The 18,827-nt window shown below is 33.5% G+C and overlaps 2 protein-coding genes across 2 annotated transcripts; both read right to left on the minus strand.

Annotated features, from left to right (window-relative positions):
• Positions 1-6,084: 6,084 nt before the first annotated feature.
• On the minus strand, positions 6,085-13,027 carry LOC132915316 (dynein beta chain, ciliary-like). Its single transcript, XM_060975119.1, has 5 exons — positions 12,980-13,027; positions 12,426-12,701; positions 9,531-9,936; positions 6,983-7,299; positions 6,085-6,193 (listed from the first exon to the last, which is right to left on the minus strand). Exons 3-5 carry the CDS (start codon positions 9,723-9,725, stop codon positions 6,085-6,087), a joined length of 621 nt encoding a protein of 206 aa, XP_060831102.1. The 5' UTR covers positions 9,726-9,936; positions 12,426-12,701; positions 12,980-13,027.
• A 2,911-nt stretch (positions 13,028-15,938) lies between these two features.
• LOC132915266 (dynein beta chain, ciliary-like) lies at positions 15,939-18,361 on the minus strand. Its single transcript, XM_060975088.1, has 2 exons — positions 18,130-18,361; positions 15,939-16,346 (listed from the first exon to the last, which is right to left on the minus strand). The coding sequence occupies exons 1-2, from the start codon at positions 18,314-18,316 to the stop codon at positions 16,150-16,152; spliced, it is 384 nt and encodes a 127-aa protein (XP_060831071.1). The 5' UTR covers positions 18,317-18,361; the 3' UTR covers positions 15,939-16,149.
• Positions 18,362-18,827: the final 466 nt, after the last annotated feature.

Genomic DNA, 18,827 nt, shown 5'->3' on the forward strand with positions numbered 1-18,827 from the left:
TTCCCGCTATACTTAGTGCTCTTTTTTGATGCTCAGATTTGTGAAATAGATAGAAATGGAAAATAATGATTTATTTCTTATACATGCTACGATAGGATGAATAGATTTTTGAAATGTTATTGTTTCTACGAGAATATTAAGATTATGTATGTTTTTTAAATTTATCAATAACGTAATACTAAAACTTTTTCTTTCTCCCATAGAAGTAAAATAATTTGTACTAGATGCATTAAATAAATACTCTTAGTTTGAATACTCTTCGAATAAAACATTTTTTGCTTCTTACACGTTAAAATACTAAAAAATTGAGTATCATCTTTTTACACAAGTTTTATACGTACATACTACAATGAAACTTGTATAATATTTAAAAAAATGCAAATATGCTGTTCAAGGCCATTGAATAGGTAAGGATTTATGACACTGCTGAGCGAGACCTAAGAATCTAGGCCCGAAAACTCTTCGAGAGTCAACAGTGTCATAAACTACTCGGTAAAAGAAGCAAACTGTTATCCTTCACCCCCATCTTGAGCGATCAACAGCGGGGCAGTGAGGTGTATTCTTTCTAGTCCTTTTTTTATATGGGTTTTGCTCGTTTCAGCAGCCAGGTGGTTTAGATGTGTTGCCACTTTTTTCTTGTATTTTTTTTGCATATCTACCAATTTCTTCACTTAACTATTGGTATTTTTAGGTCTTTGCCGTATATCTTCGTTTCTGACATACTATGGGGCGCTGACTATTGTTCCGAGTATCGTCGATTGTAGCGGTTCTAATTTATTTATGTGACTCATTGCTGTTGTCCCCAATTGGGGTTAGGTTGGTCCGTATGTCCAAATTGGTTTTATTATCGTTTTGCATATTTTTAATTTATTTTCTATGCTAAGTTTAGAATTTCGACTAGTTAACCAGTACATTTGTCTCCTTTTTATCCGTATTTTGTCTATAATTGATTTAGTATGTTGCTTCCATGTAAGTAGTGAGTCTAAGTTGAATCTTAGTATTTAACTTGCTTTATTTGTGTAATGTGCGTGCTATTCAATTGGATATGAGGCGAATAGGCCGTGATAGTTGTAGTTGCTGGCTGTAGATGTCGTTGTATTTACTTTATTTATTTAATACTGCTGTATTTTCTTTTAATTTATCTATCGAGGAAGAAAAATATCGGACTACGGGCGCCGGGGATTCGAACCCGGATCCTGAACGTTCGTAACCAAAGGCGTTAACCACTGCTTTTTTTTGGTGTTTATTTAGCCAAGATAGTTTTTTTATACATTGATTGTAATTCATTTAAACTATGAATTAGCATAAGGTGTGTTAGGCATAGGTACCGATATGCGACGGTACGACGTAGCCATGCTATATTATGTGTCGTGGTTTTTACAGTTTTTTGTGTTTCTTTTTATTCTTGTTTTTGGATTTAAGCCGCCGGGGAGCGGAGCTTTCGTGTATTCTTGTTTGTGTTGTATTTTTTGTCCTGAAACTTGGCCGCAAAACAGGACGCTTCGGTAGTCTACTTTTACGTGCGCTGTGGGATTTTTGGGAGGGGGAGGGGGATGTTAAATTGGTTTATTTACAATGTTTACAGTATTTACAAAGTTACAGTATTTACATATTTACAGTATTTACACCTAGGTTACACGGTGGCAGGATTGGTTTTTGTCGAATTGGTGGTTTTCACTCATATTTTATTATGGGTTTTCTAATCCACCAATATTTTTTTGTGTTTTTTCTGTGTTTGTCTTTAGTGTCTTTTAGGGGGAGGGCCATGTTGTACCTCCACCTGGTGTCTGTGGTCTGTCCGTTTAAGTTTTCCTCGTAGAGTATAGTTTTGATGCCTATTTTTCTTTTTATGTTGTAAATTATCGGGATATTATTTTGGTGTTGGAGGTAGTTTTTTTCGTCTAAGTATAGGAACGATTCTGGGGGATGTAGCCTGTTGTCAGTGTGTTTTTGTAATATAGGTCACTTGGGAATAAGCCGCTGAAGATTAAGCTGTTTTCTTTTATTTTTGACGCTTGTGCGAAGTGGTTTCTTGCTAGTTTTAGGATGTGACAGTCTATGCGGTGAATGTTGGCTAGGTCGTAAATGTTTTGGTTTTTCCTGTATTTTTTGTATCCGCTGTGTTCGGATCTGTAGGCATTCAGGCAAGCTCTGATGCATTTTCTTTCGAAAACGCGAATTCTCTCCATTAGCGGGGCTGGTATGTTGTACCAGATTGGGCAGCCTTAGGATATAATTGGTCTGATTAGGGCTTGGTAGCATAGAATTTTTACATCGCTCTTGAGATGTTTGAAGTAGAATAGTCTTTTTGCTCTCCAGAATGCTTTATTGGCCTTGGAGAGTTGGATTTCGACGTGTTGTTTGTAGTTTAGTTTGTCATCTATATTTATACCTAGATACTTTACGCAGTTTTTGTGCGGTATGATTGCCCCTTCGGTTGCTTTTTCCTTTAATTGGAAATTTTTGCAGTGTTTTCTTTTTGCTGGAACGATATCACTAGATTTGGGTTTGAACAGTATGCTTTCGCATTTGTTTGCGTTGATTTTTAGTTTCCATGTGTGGTAGTAATCGTTGATTTTGTCAAAATGTTCTTGGAGATCTGTTTTTATTGTTTTAGTTTTGCGGCCTGTTACGTAGATGATTAGGTCATCTGCGAAGGCTATGGAGCGTTTATGGGTAGATTTATTCATGTCGAACAGATTTAATACGTCACTGTTGTAAATGTTGAAGAGTAGCGGGGAATTTACAGTTCCTTGTTGGAGTCCATTTTTTATGGCGAATTTTGTGTTTGATGTATGAGAACCTTCGGTCATTATGAATGTTCTGTTTGTGATCATGTCCCAGACTATTTTGATTAAGCGTCTCGGGAAGTTTTTTTTTTATTAATTTGTAAATGAGGCCTGGGATTCAGACTGTGTCGAAGGCTTTTTCGAGATCTATCAAGCAGGCGGCTACTCGCTGTTTTGCGTTTATTGCCCAGCAGATGTCCGACGTGAGTTTGTTTGTCGCGTGTAATGTTGGATTGTTTATGTAGAAAGCCAAATTGGTTTTCTCGGATTATGTCATTTTTTATGCAGAAGGAAGTTTGGGGGTTGTTGATGACTGCTTCGAATACTTTACTTATGTTAGGGAGGAGACTTATAGGTCGTAGGTTTGCGGGTGTTGAGCCGTCTTTATTCTTCTTTGTGATGGCAATTAGTTTGGCTTTTTTCCACTTTCTGGGGAAATATGCGTTGTTTAGAGCATTGCTGAATAGTACTGTGTAGTACCATTTTATTTTGTTCGGTAGGCGCTTAAGTAAGATGTTTGGAATGCCGTCGAAGCCGGAGGATTTTTTATTATTTAGCTTGGAGAAGATTTTGTTTAGTTGGTTGTAGTTCGTAAAATAGTTTATTTCTGGTTCTGGTTGTTTGGGGTTATCTGAGGTGTTTTTATTTGAGAATGTGCAGACTGTTTTATTTAGCGTTATGTCTTGTTTTATTTCGTTTTTGCGTTTGTTCATTTCGGCGATGATGATTCTGTTTAATTGTTCTCGGCCCATATGCTCGTTTTGTGTGTGTGTTTTGGAGAAGTGGGTGCCGATGATGTATAGTTTTTCTGTTGTTGTAGTTATTATGAAGTTATCCTCGGTATCTTTGTTGGTGTTGTGTATCGCTATACCTGCTTCTTGGATGAGGGGAGCTTTCTCTGGGGGCAATTTGAGAGGTGGGATGGGGTTTTGTTCTTTTGGTCTGAAGATTTGATTTATCTGTGGGAACACGTTGACTGAGTCGTTTTTGGAGATGTTTTTTTATTTTGTTTGTCCAGTAGTGGTTTATAGCTTTAACCACTGCGTTATCGTTGTCCGGTACTAGTTGATGTCGAGTAGCGGTATTTGTTGTCGAGTGCCTCCACAGATATTAGGTACTTTTCGTTTTCGTATATATTGTAAGTATGGTTAAATTGACTGGGTTTTGCTTTTATTTGTGTATCTTGCAGTCATTTTTCTATATTTCTAATATGCTCTGGTAATAATATGATTGCTGTTCCTGAATTGAAAACTGTAATTGCATTGGATTTGATAGGGAACAGAGTTGACATAGCGCAAGCCATCTGATGTGCGCTGTATTTGGCAGTAAAGATGGAGTGTAACGCGCATCGAATCGTTTACATATCCCCAATAGCAGCGGAGATACGTTCGATTGAATATTTAACCTTGAATAATGATAACTGCAATTGCCTAGGATTTGACAGAGAACAGTATATATAGTATCACCGTATAGCTTATTACGTTATATAGTATTACATTATAACGTATTACAGTATATAGTATTACGTTATATAGTATTAGTAAGTGTGCCTGACTAGTACATCCGTGTCTTCCGCGAATGTCAGTATTTTGCTGTTGATAGTTGTTGGTATGTCGGCCGCGTATAGTGTGTATAATATTGGTTCTAAGACCAAGGAGTTCCTTGCGGTACCCCTGCCTTGATGTCTTTTGCTTCAGAATATACATCCTCTACTTTTAGTAGTAAAGTTCTGTTGCTTAGGTGTGACTTGAGTAAGTGGTAGATTTGTTCCGGGAAGTGTTTTCTGATTGTTTGTAAAAGGCTTTCATGGTTCGCTTTGTCCAATGCTTTCTCAATGCCTATGAAGGAGGCTGTATAGTATTGTTTGTTTTCTATTGCTAGTAAAAGTTCGTTGACGAGCCTCTGCATTTGCTCTATCATTTTTCTTTCGCTATTGTTGGTGTTAGGCGATCGTATATTAGTTTCGCTAATATTTTGGAAAACATAAGAAGTAGTGATATTGGTCTGTTAGATGCAGTTTAGTGTAGGTCTTTGCCTGGCTTAGGTAACATTATGATCTGTGCTAGTTTCCATAGATTAGGAAAGTATTGGATTCTTAAAATTGCATCGAATATTATTGTGATTGCTCTAGGGGAAAGGGTTTTCAAGATTTTACCATTGATTAGGTCGATTCCTGGTGCTTTATTGTCTTTTGTTTTCTCGATTATGATTCTAATATCTTGTGCTGTTAGGTTAGATATGTTAGGTTAGGTTAGGTATGTTAGGTTAGGTTAGGTATGTCAAGCTAGGTCAGGTATGTTAGATTAGGTTAGGTATGTTAGGTTAGGTTAGGCATGTTAGGCTAGGTCAGGTATGTTAGGTTAGGTTAGGTATGTTAGGTTAGATTGGGTATGTTAGGTTAGGTTAGGTTAGGCTTGTCAGTTGGAGTATTAATATTTTGCGCATTTTCGTCTGAATGACATTTTGTTTTGCTGTTGTTAGTATTATATGGAGTAAATGTGTTACAAATGTGGTTGCTGAATTCTGCAGCTTGCTCTTCGTTGCTTCTAGCCCATGTGCTGCCTGCTTTTCTGATTTCTGGGATTAGTTTTATTCTTCTTCTTGCTTCTTTATTTTGTTCCTCGCTTTCCATAGAGAGTAGTTGGCTCTCTCGTGCGCAGAGAGTGTTTCTATGAATTTTAAGAATTCGTTATTATTATGATCTTTTATTTTACTTCTTATTTCCTTTGCGAGTTTGTTTAGATGTTTTTCGTCTTCGTGTGTTTTACGTTTTCGAAAAAATTGTACGCATACACTTGAAACGACAATCGATTGGATTAGCACTTAGGTACCCTATGCGAGCCATATTACATTTTACATATTACATATTACATTTTTTAGCGTTACAATTTATAATTGGATTTAAGTCTCTGTAGAGCGGTGCTTTTTATTGTTTTTTCTTCCTATCTCTGTCCTAAAAATCTGGTTGCAAAGACAGGGAAGTTCAGTAGTCTGCTTTTGGTTTCGGTGGGTCTGTAGGATTTTGGGAAGGGGCGAGAATGGGCGGACGGGGGGGGGAGAGGGGGTGTCCTGTAGAATTATTTACAATATTTACAATGTTTCTATATTTACACTATTGACACGATGGGAGATATGAGCGTTGCCGCTTTGTGGTTCTTTCTCTTGTTATTTTTATTATGGTTTCGGTATCCACCAATATTTTTTTATGTCTTTTCTGTGATTGTCTCCTGTATCTTTTTGGGGAAGGGCCATGTTGTATCTCCACCTAGAGTCTACAGTCTGTCCTTTTAAGTTTTCATCGCAGAGTATTTCTTTTAATCCCTATTTTTCTTTTTAAGTGATAGATTATTGGGATATTATTTTGGTGACGAAAAAAAGTGCACTCAGCGCGGTATGAGCTTTGGCTAAAATAACCAGTTTTCTTATCAGTCTTAGATGTCCAAAAAACTAGAATATTTAAAGAAACATAAGAGTGTGCAAAAATGAGAATGATATAATGTATAGTAATGGTCGCGTAATACTAAAACATTGCAATTTCTTGATACTTAGATTATAGATTATTAAAAATCGATTGCGAAGGAATCCGAAGCTTTTCTTTTTTAAAAGCTGAATTGATTTTTTAGGATTACGTTATTTTTTATCCAAAGGGAAACTATAGGATGTTATTTATGACTATTTCGAATACTTTGCTTATGTTGGGTAGGATACTTAGAGGTCGCAGGTTTGAGGGTGAGTAGCAATCTTTATTTATTTTTTTTTTTTCTTTGATGGCTGTTAATTTAGCTTTTTTCCATTTTCTGGAGAAATACAGATGGTTGGCAATCTGCGACGCTCACCTTCGCAGTCAAGAGGCTATTTTAGAAGACTATAATCGTACACGATCTGGACAATGGTTGGATGTTAATGAAACTCTTAAACAAATGCTGAAACCGTTAATACGGCCGAAACAGGTTATGATGATTGTATGGTGTACATAGATAGCAATTGATGCATTCATTTGCCTGGTTTTAAAGAATGTGTTTGATGATAGTAGCATGTAATGGCTCAATAAAATGGACAGTAGAATAAAAAACGACAACGCAGAAATTCTGTAGGAATAACATGATTTAAGTAAGATATAATTGAGAAAATAAATTCCTAGGATTTGTAATGTAACATGAAGTATTAAATGAGTTAATATAACAGGAACATACCTAATCGCGTAAGTCATACGATCTAGTCGAAGACACCTCATGATGCATAATCTTTGCAGAGCGGTTTTATTTTTCCAATCTTGTGGGAAACTTTCTCGTTCCGGCGTATCTGATTCTACAAACTTCTTCCACCGTTTCGCAGCGCCTTCTATGTCTTTTTCTAAATTTTGGAAATCCTCCATTTGGCTCAAATATTTAATCCCTCCCCAACCGACGTCTGTTAAGAAGTCTACAGGGCTGGTTAACTCGGGAATATACGGAAATCTTAATAGGAAGTCAAGTTCTGATTGTGATATTTCTTTTGCTTCCATAAAAATCTGAAACGAATAGAATTATTCGATGTAACGCTAGTTGCAATAAAAATGCGAGTGTTGCAAGCTAGCCTCATATGATTTAGGTTATCCAAGGAAGATTTTTTTTGATAAACTTTGCACTTCTGTGCAAAATTTTTGTAATTAATATACTACGTTATTTATCGCTATTTTAGCGTTTTTTTTCTTTTAATTATGCAATTATACCAATTATAATTATCACATCTAATAAAGTAGGGTAAAATAGTATACATATAACTGATAATGCAATAAATAAAAAAATCATATTAGCACCTATCCTATGGCACCAATCTGTTGTCAAGTGCAGGCTAACTGTCCAGAAGATACGATTTTTTGCCAATTAGGTAATTAAAAAATAAATATTTGGTGGAACAAAGACCCGATTGATGTGATAAAACAATAGATTCATGCGAAGATAAAAATTTAATGGAAGCATTTGGTAGAGAAATATGTAATTCGTTGAAAAGGTATTTCGATGAAATCAATAAATTAATAAATAAATTGATAAAATGATAAAAACAATACGTAATTTTTAATATTCACTAAAGTTTATTTAATTTAGATTCCATCAAATATATACTTTTGACGTATATTATATATATATATATATATATAATTTTCATGTTATTATTAATAATATAATTAAATTATAAATTTATTTATAATTTCAAAATAAATATATAACAAACAGTTATAATTTTACTAATACAATTTAAATAGTTTTTATTCAAATAATACAATAATAATATGCTGATTTTGGTGAAGCATGGAAAGAAAATGTAGGAATTGATAAAAAGACTTGACAGGTATCTAAGTGAAAAAAGTATGAGTCTGAATATGGATAAAAGCAAAATAATTAGATTTAAGATAGAAGGAGGAAGGATGACGAAGAAACAAGATAGGGGAAGTAAGAAAATTTATTTACTTATGGTGATAAACAGGATGATGACCAATGGAAGTCAAGGAGTACACATAGGGGAAAGAGTGAAAAAGCAGGTAATAGTTAAGAGATCAGTATACTGGGTAGTAGAGGGAGTATTTGAAAAAGAATGAAAGAGGAGATTATGATTATTCAACAAGTTGGTGCGAGTAGTGTCAGCGTATACAGCAGAAATTTGGAATTAGAAAGAAAAAAGGAAGATGGTGGTAAGAGCTTCAGAGGGATCTAGTGAGAATACAAGCAGGGAACGCAAGTTGAAACTATGAACAGAAGTTAAGACAGGGAAAAGGTGGTAAGCTTGCAAGAGATGTTTTTTTTTTTTTTAGTTTGTTTTGGTTTTTTACAATTTGTCCTGAAGGACATTTGGTAAAGTGTTATATCTTATTGGTAAAAAAAAATAAAATAAACATAAATATAGCATGTGGGCGGCTACCCCCAGCGGGGTGCCATCTTCGTGTTTGCTAGGTTATATCTTTTATGACAAGAGAATGTTGGAAAGAGAGCAGGAGAAACGTTGGAGGAGCCAAAATAAGAGGAGGTTAAAAGAAGGAAAGGGAGGAGTTTATGATGACAAGAGGAATCGAGAGCCATATGTTGGTACTAGGAGAAGAGGAAGAGGCAGAAAGTTACAAGAAAATAGAAGAACTAATAGAGAAACCCAAAAAAGAGATATGACAAAGGAGAAAGGAATCAGGATATAACAAATGATATAGATGGTTAAAAGCAGAGGGTGTTCCAACGTATTTGGAACCTGGCTGAAGTTAAAGAAGAAACAAAAAGATTGGCCAGATTTAGATTAGGCAATGAAATGAAGAAAAGAAGATAATTAGAAGAAATAAACATGGGAACATGTGTGACAGGAGCACGGAGGAAGAGGAAGATAACAGATCAACATGGATAGATTTTAGGAGAAGAAAGTGTAGGGAGAAACATAGTTGCAGCATAAAAAAGGAAAAGGGGAGGAACAAAGAGATAAGAAGAGACTGAACAATATTAATTAGTGGTTAATCTGTTGTGTTAATGCCAAGTTTTATAAGTTTATTTAAATTAGAATGTATAGTAGAATAGTAATGTGTGATAGCTATATAGTTATCAGTTAATAGTTTAAGTTAATAACTTATATAAGTATTAGAAGTAATACAGTAACTACTAGGTATAAGATAGGAATAGTGACAAAACCAAGAAAAAGAAATCCCTTGGATCAAGCATCGGGGGGGGGGGCGGGTCTCCCCCCCACAGATTGAAAACAGATTGATTTAAATTATAAAATAATTACCTGAATGGTCATTTGACAGAGGAAGGTCAATTTATCGCCTTCAAATAATCCTCTGCTTGTATAAATGAAAACTAGATAAGTGATGCTATCCATTAAAAGAGCTACGCGCTTAGCCAAATCCTCCGAAGCTACTGCAAATCTAATTGCGTTTAGAAAGACAACGCTGAAAGCTTTCAAAGAAAACTGATAGAGCATATTGATCTTGTTCAAATCGTTTAAAACAAAATATAAGAGGCTGGCTCGAGCCGCAACAGGACGATAAATTTCTCGAGCCTCGTCTATCTTTACAGCAGTCACTCTAGCTTCAGCTACTTTTATTTCTATTTCCGCAGCAGTTTTTTTCGTGGTTTCGAGATTGATCACGAGATCGACGTCGCTTAAAATGTCTGGCCCAGCAGTCGATAACCTTTGAAAAGAAACACAATATTATGTCGTGATATTTACATATTGTAGACAGACACCATAACTGGCATAAGACAAATATTGAAAGTTAAGATATAACAGTTAACATTTTTAATTAAAAGATTTTGATTACGAATAAAATATTATAAATATTAAATATTAGTTAATAGTTTTCCGTAATCACAACAATTAAAAATTGATATTTTTAATCACTTTATTTTTTGAGATTTCTTCAAGATCTATTAATAACTGGCTAGCATTTAAATAAAAATTAAATTTTAATGACTTTTTTCCACAAAATGTTTAAAATACTTTTAGTTCACTTTGGATCTCTGGTTATAACATTATTATTAAAATCTATAAAGTATGTAATTTTAAGTGTAACGCGTAGAGAGAATAGTTTTAATAGAAAATGATATAGAGAATATCCTAAAAGGGTTGGACATTAAATCTGGTACTTGAAAACTTCATCATACTGATACATTAGACAAAATATTAGTAAATTGATAGCGATAAAATATTGAAATATATCAAATACTATTACTATTACTGATAACCATTAATTAATCAATCGAATAGTGTCCGGGATTTTGGGTGATCCTCAGTTTATGACACGGACAGCGCACCTACTCTTTTTGAGAAGTTGGAAATTCTCACCTCGCTAGTTGTAGGATTTACAATGCGGACCCCGTCAAGAGGCTAATTGGCATCCTAAGTGTATTAAACATTAACACCAGACGAGATACGCCCACGGCAGTTCGATAGTTATAGGATTGGATAGAAATAGATTCCCACCTCAGAGGAAACATAGACAGAAGAGTAGATCCTGGACGGAGTGTTAGAATATAAGCACCAGGCGCTTCAAGAGACGATAGTCTTCATTAGTCGTCAAGTAATCATCAAGCAAGACACATAACACAGACCGGACCATTTATACTCACCCCCTGCTTAAATTATCCAATCGCAACTTACGCGGATCCACCATGATCATTTCAAGCGGTACTTAATACTATGATGATGGAAAGTTGGCAACCTCTATTCGATATATGTGAGGCGACTTAGAAAAAGAATATGTCGCATTTAAAGAAACCCATAACGAATTGGACGAGACAGACTATGGGCAGGCAGTAGAGGAATACCTTAACCTAAAAGCAGCATTTTATACGTGTAAAGAACGCGCTTGAGATTGAGAACAATTGAACAGACAAAAATGCGGATAAGAAAGCCAACGGATATTACGTTAAACTCACTCGGTACACCATATTCGGATCCAGCCGACAATGAAATAGCATTATTAAAAAATCAGCTTCGTACCTTTCAGGGATCCTATGAAGATTGGCCAAGGTTCACGAAGCAATTTCGCTCCATAGTACACTAGAATTTACGTATTGACGATTGTAAGCGATTAATTTATCTCCGCCCTCGCCTAAAACAGGAGGCTGCTAACGCAATAGCACCAGTAGACAATAGAGCCAGCATGGGAGATTTTGCAAAAGCGATACAATAACCTGTAAAAATCATGGCCAACCATTTAAAGGCATTGTTTGACATGGCTCCTTTACAGCGGCCATCGTACCAATCTATAATTCTATTCAAAGAAGATAGAAACTCATTATAGAGTCTTGCAAGCGCTCAAACAACTGACCGCGGATGCAGTGCTGTTCTATTTGCTTACATCCAAGTTAGATTGCGAGACCGAGTTAAAATGGAAAGAAAGGATAGTAAACACACCCTTCCCAATAGTCAAAGAACTGCTTAGATTTTTAGACGGTGGCTGCAGGTTAAGAGAACCTACAGGATTAACATATCAAACACCACCACACTCTACAAACCGTCAGTATAATTTACGTTACCTGAACAAGACAGCATGCGCGAACTGCACGAATCCAACCGGACTCCAAACCAAATATTCATCTCACAATCTTAAATCACGTGCAACCTTTGTAATAGATCTCATGCCTCACGATATCGCAAGAAATTTTTGACAATGTCAGTACCTAAGCTATCAATACTAGTGAGAGAGGAAAACCTTTGCTTCAATTGTCTGTGTAACACACACTCTCTTGAAGAAGACCCAATGGGTAGCTGCACGCTGTACCATAGACGGCACCATAATCTCCTGCATTCAAATATGGGTAATTCGTCGCAGTCAGCTTAAACACATCTAATATGTCATTCGTCCCATATACTCCCAACTATTATCTTGTGGATTTTCTATCAGCAAGTTGGCAAAAACCATAGACGAATACAGAACTCTGTATGAAGGATGGAAAATGTTCATAGATGTTAGAATTTAAGATATTCATTCCATAATCGCACTTTTGTATATCCATATCTCATCAGAATGTACCATGCGCAATTATACACTTCTTCACAATGAAAACTTTTGAATGTGACCGTTCAAGGGGGGCGGTATGTTTGGGATTTTGGTCGCCAGCTAATTGATAATTCGCAACACATAGAATATCACCTAAAATTGTAACATATACCTACCTGTGTAAAAGATCATCTTCCAATCTCTTCAAGGTAATTTTGAAGGTATTTTGTTGAGTAGTTAATTCCGCTTTTTTGGATTCTAAATCAGGTCTTTCGGCTTTCACAACGTCACCCAGAAGTTGTTCCTCCAAACCATCTTTTGTTACAGTAAAGTTGATAAGAGTAGTTTGGGCTTGTATCTCGGGCTTGTAATGAGGGTTAGCTAACTTCGTTTGTAAAATTAGCCGGAAACGAGGGTCATAATCTACTTCTTTGTCCCAAATTTTTATCGCTCTTTATAGTAATAAAAAAGTATTTATAAAATATAATAGTTATAGTACATAATATAGTATATAATATAATATATATAGTATTATAGTAATATAGTGTATATTATATAATAGTTATAGCGATTACATATTACAGTAATTATAAAATAAAATAAAGAAAATAAATAGAACAATTAAAAAATAAGATAAATGCAAATAAGTGTTCCAAATATAAAGTTATATATGCATCTATTACAAATAATTTAAATTTTGTTACTATTTCTAATTCATATTAATATATACTGCGTAATATCTCAAAGTTGGTATTAAATAGTCTCTGATTATTATCATAAAACCATTACACATATTCAATCGATTTCTCAACATTGGTATAAATCTAAGATGCATTTTATTGTTAGTTACATTTTACATCCTATATATATAAACAAATAATCATGCTTTCTAATTGTTAATTCAAACAATAAAACAGATCATGAGATATTTAAGGTGCTTCGGTCAGACGGGGGATTATATATCTATTCCATAGCATCACGTTCAAATGATAATAAATTATGACATTAACTAAGCTGTAAAACGTATGAATGTATTCACCTTCGTTGTTCCATTGTGCAATTTGTGCATCGTCTGTCAATAAAGCCAGTACATCCAATTCAGTAGTCCTCGGTATTTTTACTTCCAAATTTTCCAGAAACGGTAACCAATTTTCGTACATTAAGTCAGATCTATATTTTCGAGTGAAAGATCCCATGTATGATAAAAATGCTGTTACAATCAGCACATCCCCTGGTACCGTTACACACGAGTTCGTCAAACTAAAAATTTAGATTCTTTAAAATAATCTTATTTCTAATGTAGAAAATAACAAATTTTATGTAAAGGAAATATTATATATATTATGTATAGTAAATATTCTTACATCATGGGCCATTGCACGCGTGTTAAAACGCTCTACTTGATTGCAAGAAAACATATCATTTCATTTAAAAAAACGAAGTTAACCTTCATATGACTTCTACAAATCCACCTATGTGTAGCGGTACTCGACAGTAAACTTTCCAACGGTTTCTGTCCGGTGGCTCGCCACACAAAGACCCTATTCATCGGATAAGGTGATTGCCAGATACGAGAAATCTGCTTTTCTCACGTACGATGCTCCCGCTAGCAACTTTCCCCCAAGGGTAGTTAGCATCCTTTTCCAACCACCAACACAAAATTAGCCAATTAACAGCGACGTGCATTTCCCTCACTTTCCAAACCGAGGCTTCCCTCAACGAATCCGATGATCTCGCATCCTTAGATACAGCCCATCATAGTTTTCCTCTGCAGCATCATCGTGACAGAAAGTCGGTCGTTAAACATCAGTCCGAGTCAATGGTTGGTAGTTCGCAGTAACAATTGATCCGAGTTTCTCGATATCTTAAGCAATCATCATCCGAACTTGCATCACGCATCAAAACGCATCGACCAGAAGTCGAACTTGTACATATAGAGTGTACGTATAGAATATATGTTAAGTTAGAGTATATATATTGTTAAATATACTCAAGTGTTTCTTCCGCACCTATCACGACCTATCCGCCTCAAATGAAAGAACAATTTGCATCAAATTATGTTTTTCCTATTATTTCTCTATCATTTTTTTTATTACCAATAACAGCCCAGATATTCAAGTTGCCTCTGTCAGGTATACCCTGTTTTTAGTTCACCCTGTATAGTATCTATATTTATACATGTATATGACACATGCATATTTATGTATATTTTTGTAAATGCATATATGATATATACATAAATAATAACTATCGTTCTATATTTGCCAAAAAATATCATTAATTGTGAAAATTATCATTTTTACATTAATGTGACATATTTTAAAAATAATATATCACATACAAAATTACGAAATGAGAAATACTAAAATCTGACCTTTCTACCTCCTCAGTCCATCGAATTTTTTCGGATGCTAAACCGTTCACTAATCTATTTGCAAGGCCAATTGTTAAAGCAGTAGCGTCAGCTTCGTCTTGACATTTTTGTTTCTCAGCTAAAGCTGCATTCATCCTTTCTCCTAAAACGTCGAGTACTTTTTGCAATTCCTAAAGTAATGGAATTACAAGTAATTAATTAAAACGAATAATAATTACCCTAAAAAGTTATTTTACATATATTTTGCTACATAAAAATATTATTAGTGGAACACCCCGTATATGAAAACCTACATTATTATCCGTTCCACTAACCAAACGTTGTACTGACTGAACAATTTTTCCTGCTTGTGTCCTTTAGGCTAACTGTCCACGGAACGTGACTTCATAGAAACATAATCATAGTTTATTAGACGTGACGATACGTCTATATCAATATTCAGTCTAGGAAGCGTACAATAAGATACATTTTTTCTCTTTATTGAAATGTCGAACGATGACGAAGTCGCTTTCATTCTATATTATTACATTCGACGACGTAAGGAAAAGAGATTTTGGATTCATCTGAATATCGAGAGAAATGTCAATTGTTCGTCATTGCAAGGGAATTGTCAGAAAATGAACATGTATTTTATATCGTACATTGCACAGCATGAGTAAAAATATATATCAAAATTTAGTGCAATTTGTTGGATCATTGATTCAAAAACAAAATTTTAATAAGCTAATATAGTAAAACTTGAAATCAGTAAACAATAAATATATGATAATATACCTAATCTATAAGGAAATATAATAAGTATCATGCAAAGATCTTTGCCGTGATAACTGAATTATTCTGTTAATAATTAATAAGGAACTATAGTATTGACCAGACCATTTCATCTTATTTGCTAATTCACACTATGACTTCTTTGTTATATCTTTTCTTGCATTTTCATACAGAGCATAATTATGTAAGCAAGTATACTCTTCTATGGTTTGAACAAATGATACTGTTCCCGTCATTTTTCCGTTTATAAAAGTAATGTATCCCTTGTTACTACAGATGACATGACTGGTAGTTGTAAATCACGATTTTTTATACACACATATATATATAAAAATAAAAGGAAAGATAATTAATTATAAATGAATATTTAATTAAATATAATTATTTATAACCTTCTTATAGAGAGAGATAGGTTATAAGAAGGTATATAAATAATTAAAACAATATTATATTTATATTATATTGTATTCTTTGTACTTGTTTTTATATTATCATATTGTATTAGTATGTATATTATTATATATTCATTCTTGTACTACACCTTTTGAAACATGGAATAATAATTACAAGAAAAATCGTACAATTCAAAGAAATAATAAAGAAAATTATAATTAATATTGATATAAATGTATATATCCATAATTCTAAAGCAAACATGATAGATGTTATACATGTTCATTGAAATTATGTGCTTTTATAATATGACAAATTTCGTTATATATACATATACATCATGACGAGCAATAAAATGGACATTAATTTACCGCTAATCGTGTCCTCAAAGCATTCAAGTGATCCATAGCAGCTTTTAACTCGGCATTAGCTTGTGCAAGTGCAGCTCTTAATGGTTTCACTGTTTCATTAATATAATGGAAAACCATTATATTTCTCACCCAGCTGCAAAGACCTGCAGCGGCTTGTGATTTTGAATAAATAATCTCTGGGTCAAAATCTAAAAGTATGATATAATTATTGTTTTGTTAACGTATATCTATATGTCGATTCATTATACTACTACATATACATAATATGTGATGTAATATTAACTATCCTTATATACGAGGATCAGCTGAATATAAACCAGACTTTGTTTTTAACTTTATATTTTAGCAAAATATTCTAGAAGGAATATTCTTCCTATATACGTTTCGTTTTTCTGTATATAATTTTTTCATCGGATTGTCAATTTTTTCATTCAAGTTCTGTAAAAATTGGAGGGCTGCGCGATTAATAATAACTTTCAAGCGGACGTTGCTGATTTGATGTGTTTTAAACGTAGTGATTAGAGATGGCGTGCAAAATTACTATCAGTGATTTATCACAGTGATCGCAAAATCATCAGTCGTAATCTAACTTCATACACAATCGTGATCGTAACTTTTTTCTATGCAGTCAATTTATTCACAGTGATCGTAATTCTTGATCCTGATTGAATTATTTCTTATAAAATACTTCAGTACAGCTTGCACAAAAATACCTACATATAGTATTAACTTAAAGTTACGTTACCGTTTTCTCCATTTAACGTAAACTTACTTTACTTAATAGTAAAAATGTAAAATAATGCAATTTTTTTTGTCTTTATCTCATATCAAAATTTTATTTGTTATACCATCAAGTTTATGACTGTTGTGGAAGAAAGCTTATTAATATGAACTAATAAGTTATAGATTGTGAAGTACAGAATTTAGTAATAATATCGGTTTAATTATGCAATAAGGCTTAGATGTGGCAAGATTTTTTACATTGAAAATTGCTTTGTTTATAACTTTTGCGACACGAGGCGGTTGTTGTCGAAGCTAAATCACCCCCTTTCGTTTTTTGAATTTCTACTATTTGAATTTATACTTAAATTATATAAACGTAAACAGCATTTATTTAAAACTATTGTGAAACGAGAAAGTATTTGTAAATTTAAAGGCATCGAATTAATTTATACACCAAATAACAATTAATTTTAAATTAAATTTTTTAGTCATATTCTATCAGTATGTTCTATAGAGGTAAATAAAAAACAGTGTTATATAAATGTATTTAAATCCTCAATAGAAATTCATAGCAAATATACAAAATGCAAAGCAATATTTATCGATCTCACATCATTAGAATTTTTCCTGTATGTACATTATATATATAGGGTACCATATTTCCAAGCTAAACATAATAAAGTAATATGAAAAATTGATGATTGATTATTTAATCTTATCTTACAGTAATACGAAAAATTCTTTGGAAGTGGTCGTAGCAATATGCATGTATACTAGTATATTCAAATCCTAGTATATTGAAATTAATTTATACATAGTAAAACCTTCTTTATCCGATCAGGTCGGTAATATACCGAGCAGTTCTGGTAATAAAAATTTACTATATAACAAATCTCTCGAACTTTTCTCATTATTTGCAACATCACGATTCAATTGAAACTATAAAATTTCAACTGCTACCTTATAGTATTTATTATGACATATAGTATTTATTTTGAAGAAAAACATGTAACTACATATATTAGCAGATATACTCATTATATGAGATCCGATTGCACATATTACGAGGTTACCCTCGATCCTAGCTCGGATAATACAGGCTCAGTATTCATTTGTTTGGATAAACGAAGTTCTATTGTATATTAATTTTATTGACTTCATTAATTTTACTAATTGTAAATTACTCAATTTTACAATTTTACTCGATTGTAAAATAGTAGTGTTTTAAAATTTATAAATTCTGCCCACCTTTGTTGTTGATATAAGGTTGGATAGCCTTGACTACTTCAGGATGAATATTCTCTTTGTCATAATTTCGAAGTTGCGAGAGGAATGTGTCAACATGTCCCATCATCGCTTTGCACGCTTTCCAACTTCTATCTTTTGGAATTTGACCTCTGGGGGAAAATAAAACTAAAACAGCTTGTGCCACCATCGCTACTTGTTCCGGTGGCGTTCCAAAGGATTTTAGTTCTGTCAAATTGTTCTGAAATTTGGATAATAATTTTGTGAAATATTCGGAATAAAATCTCATTAACGGGTTTTTTTTATTAAAATAGTTAGAATTATCAAAATCGAGATTTTCAAATGTAAATCATGTCTTTTTGGAACTACATATATGTGTATGTACAATCGGTTGTAAAATGATTCCGACACTGTACAATTTTAATTTCTAATTTTAATTCTCTGTAAATGTACCAAGGATCAATAACAATGTATGTGTTACTGCACTATATAAAGTATAGACGTAAACATCCACTCTTCCTCGGTATTTCTTTTAATATTTCAACAACTATAAAAAGTAACTCTAATAATTAACTTCATCTATATCGTGTAGTGTAACACCATGTAATATATTTTTGCTGGTTCTTGTACATTTACTAAAAATATAGCAATTAAAATTATAAGACGTCCGAATTTTTTTGTGGTCGACTACAATATACACA

Source organism: Bombus pascuorum, chromosome 16 (assembly GCF_905332965.1).
Source record: "Bombus pascuorum chromosome 16, iyBomPasc1.1, whole genome shotgun sequence".
In the NCBI taxonomy this organism is placed as follows: Eukaryota; Metazoa; Arthropoda; class Insecta; order Hymenoptera; family Apidae; genus Bombus; species Bombus pascuorum.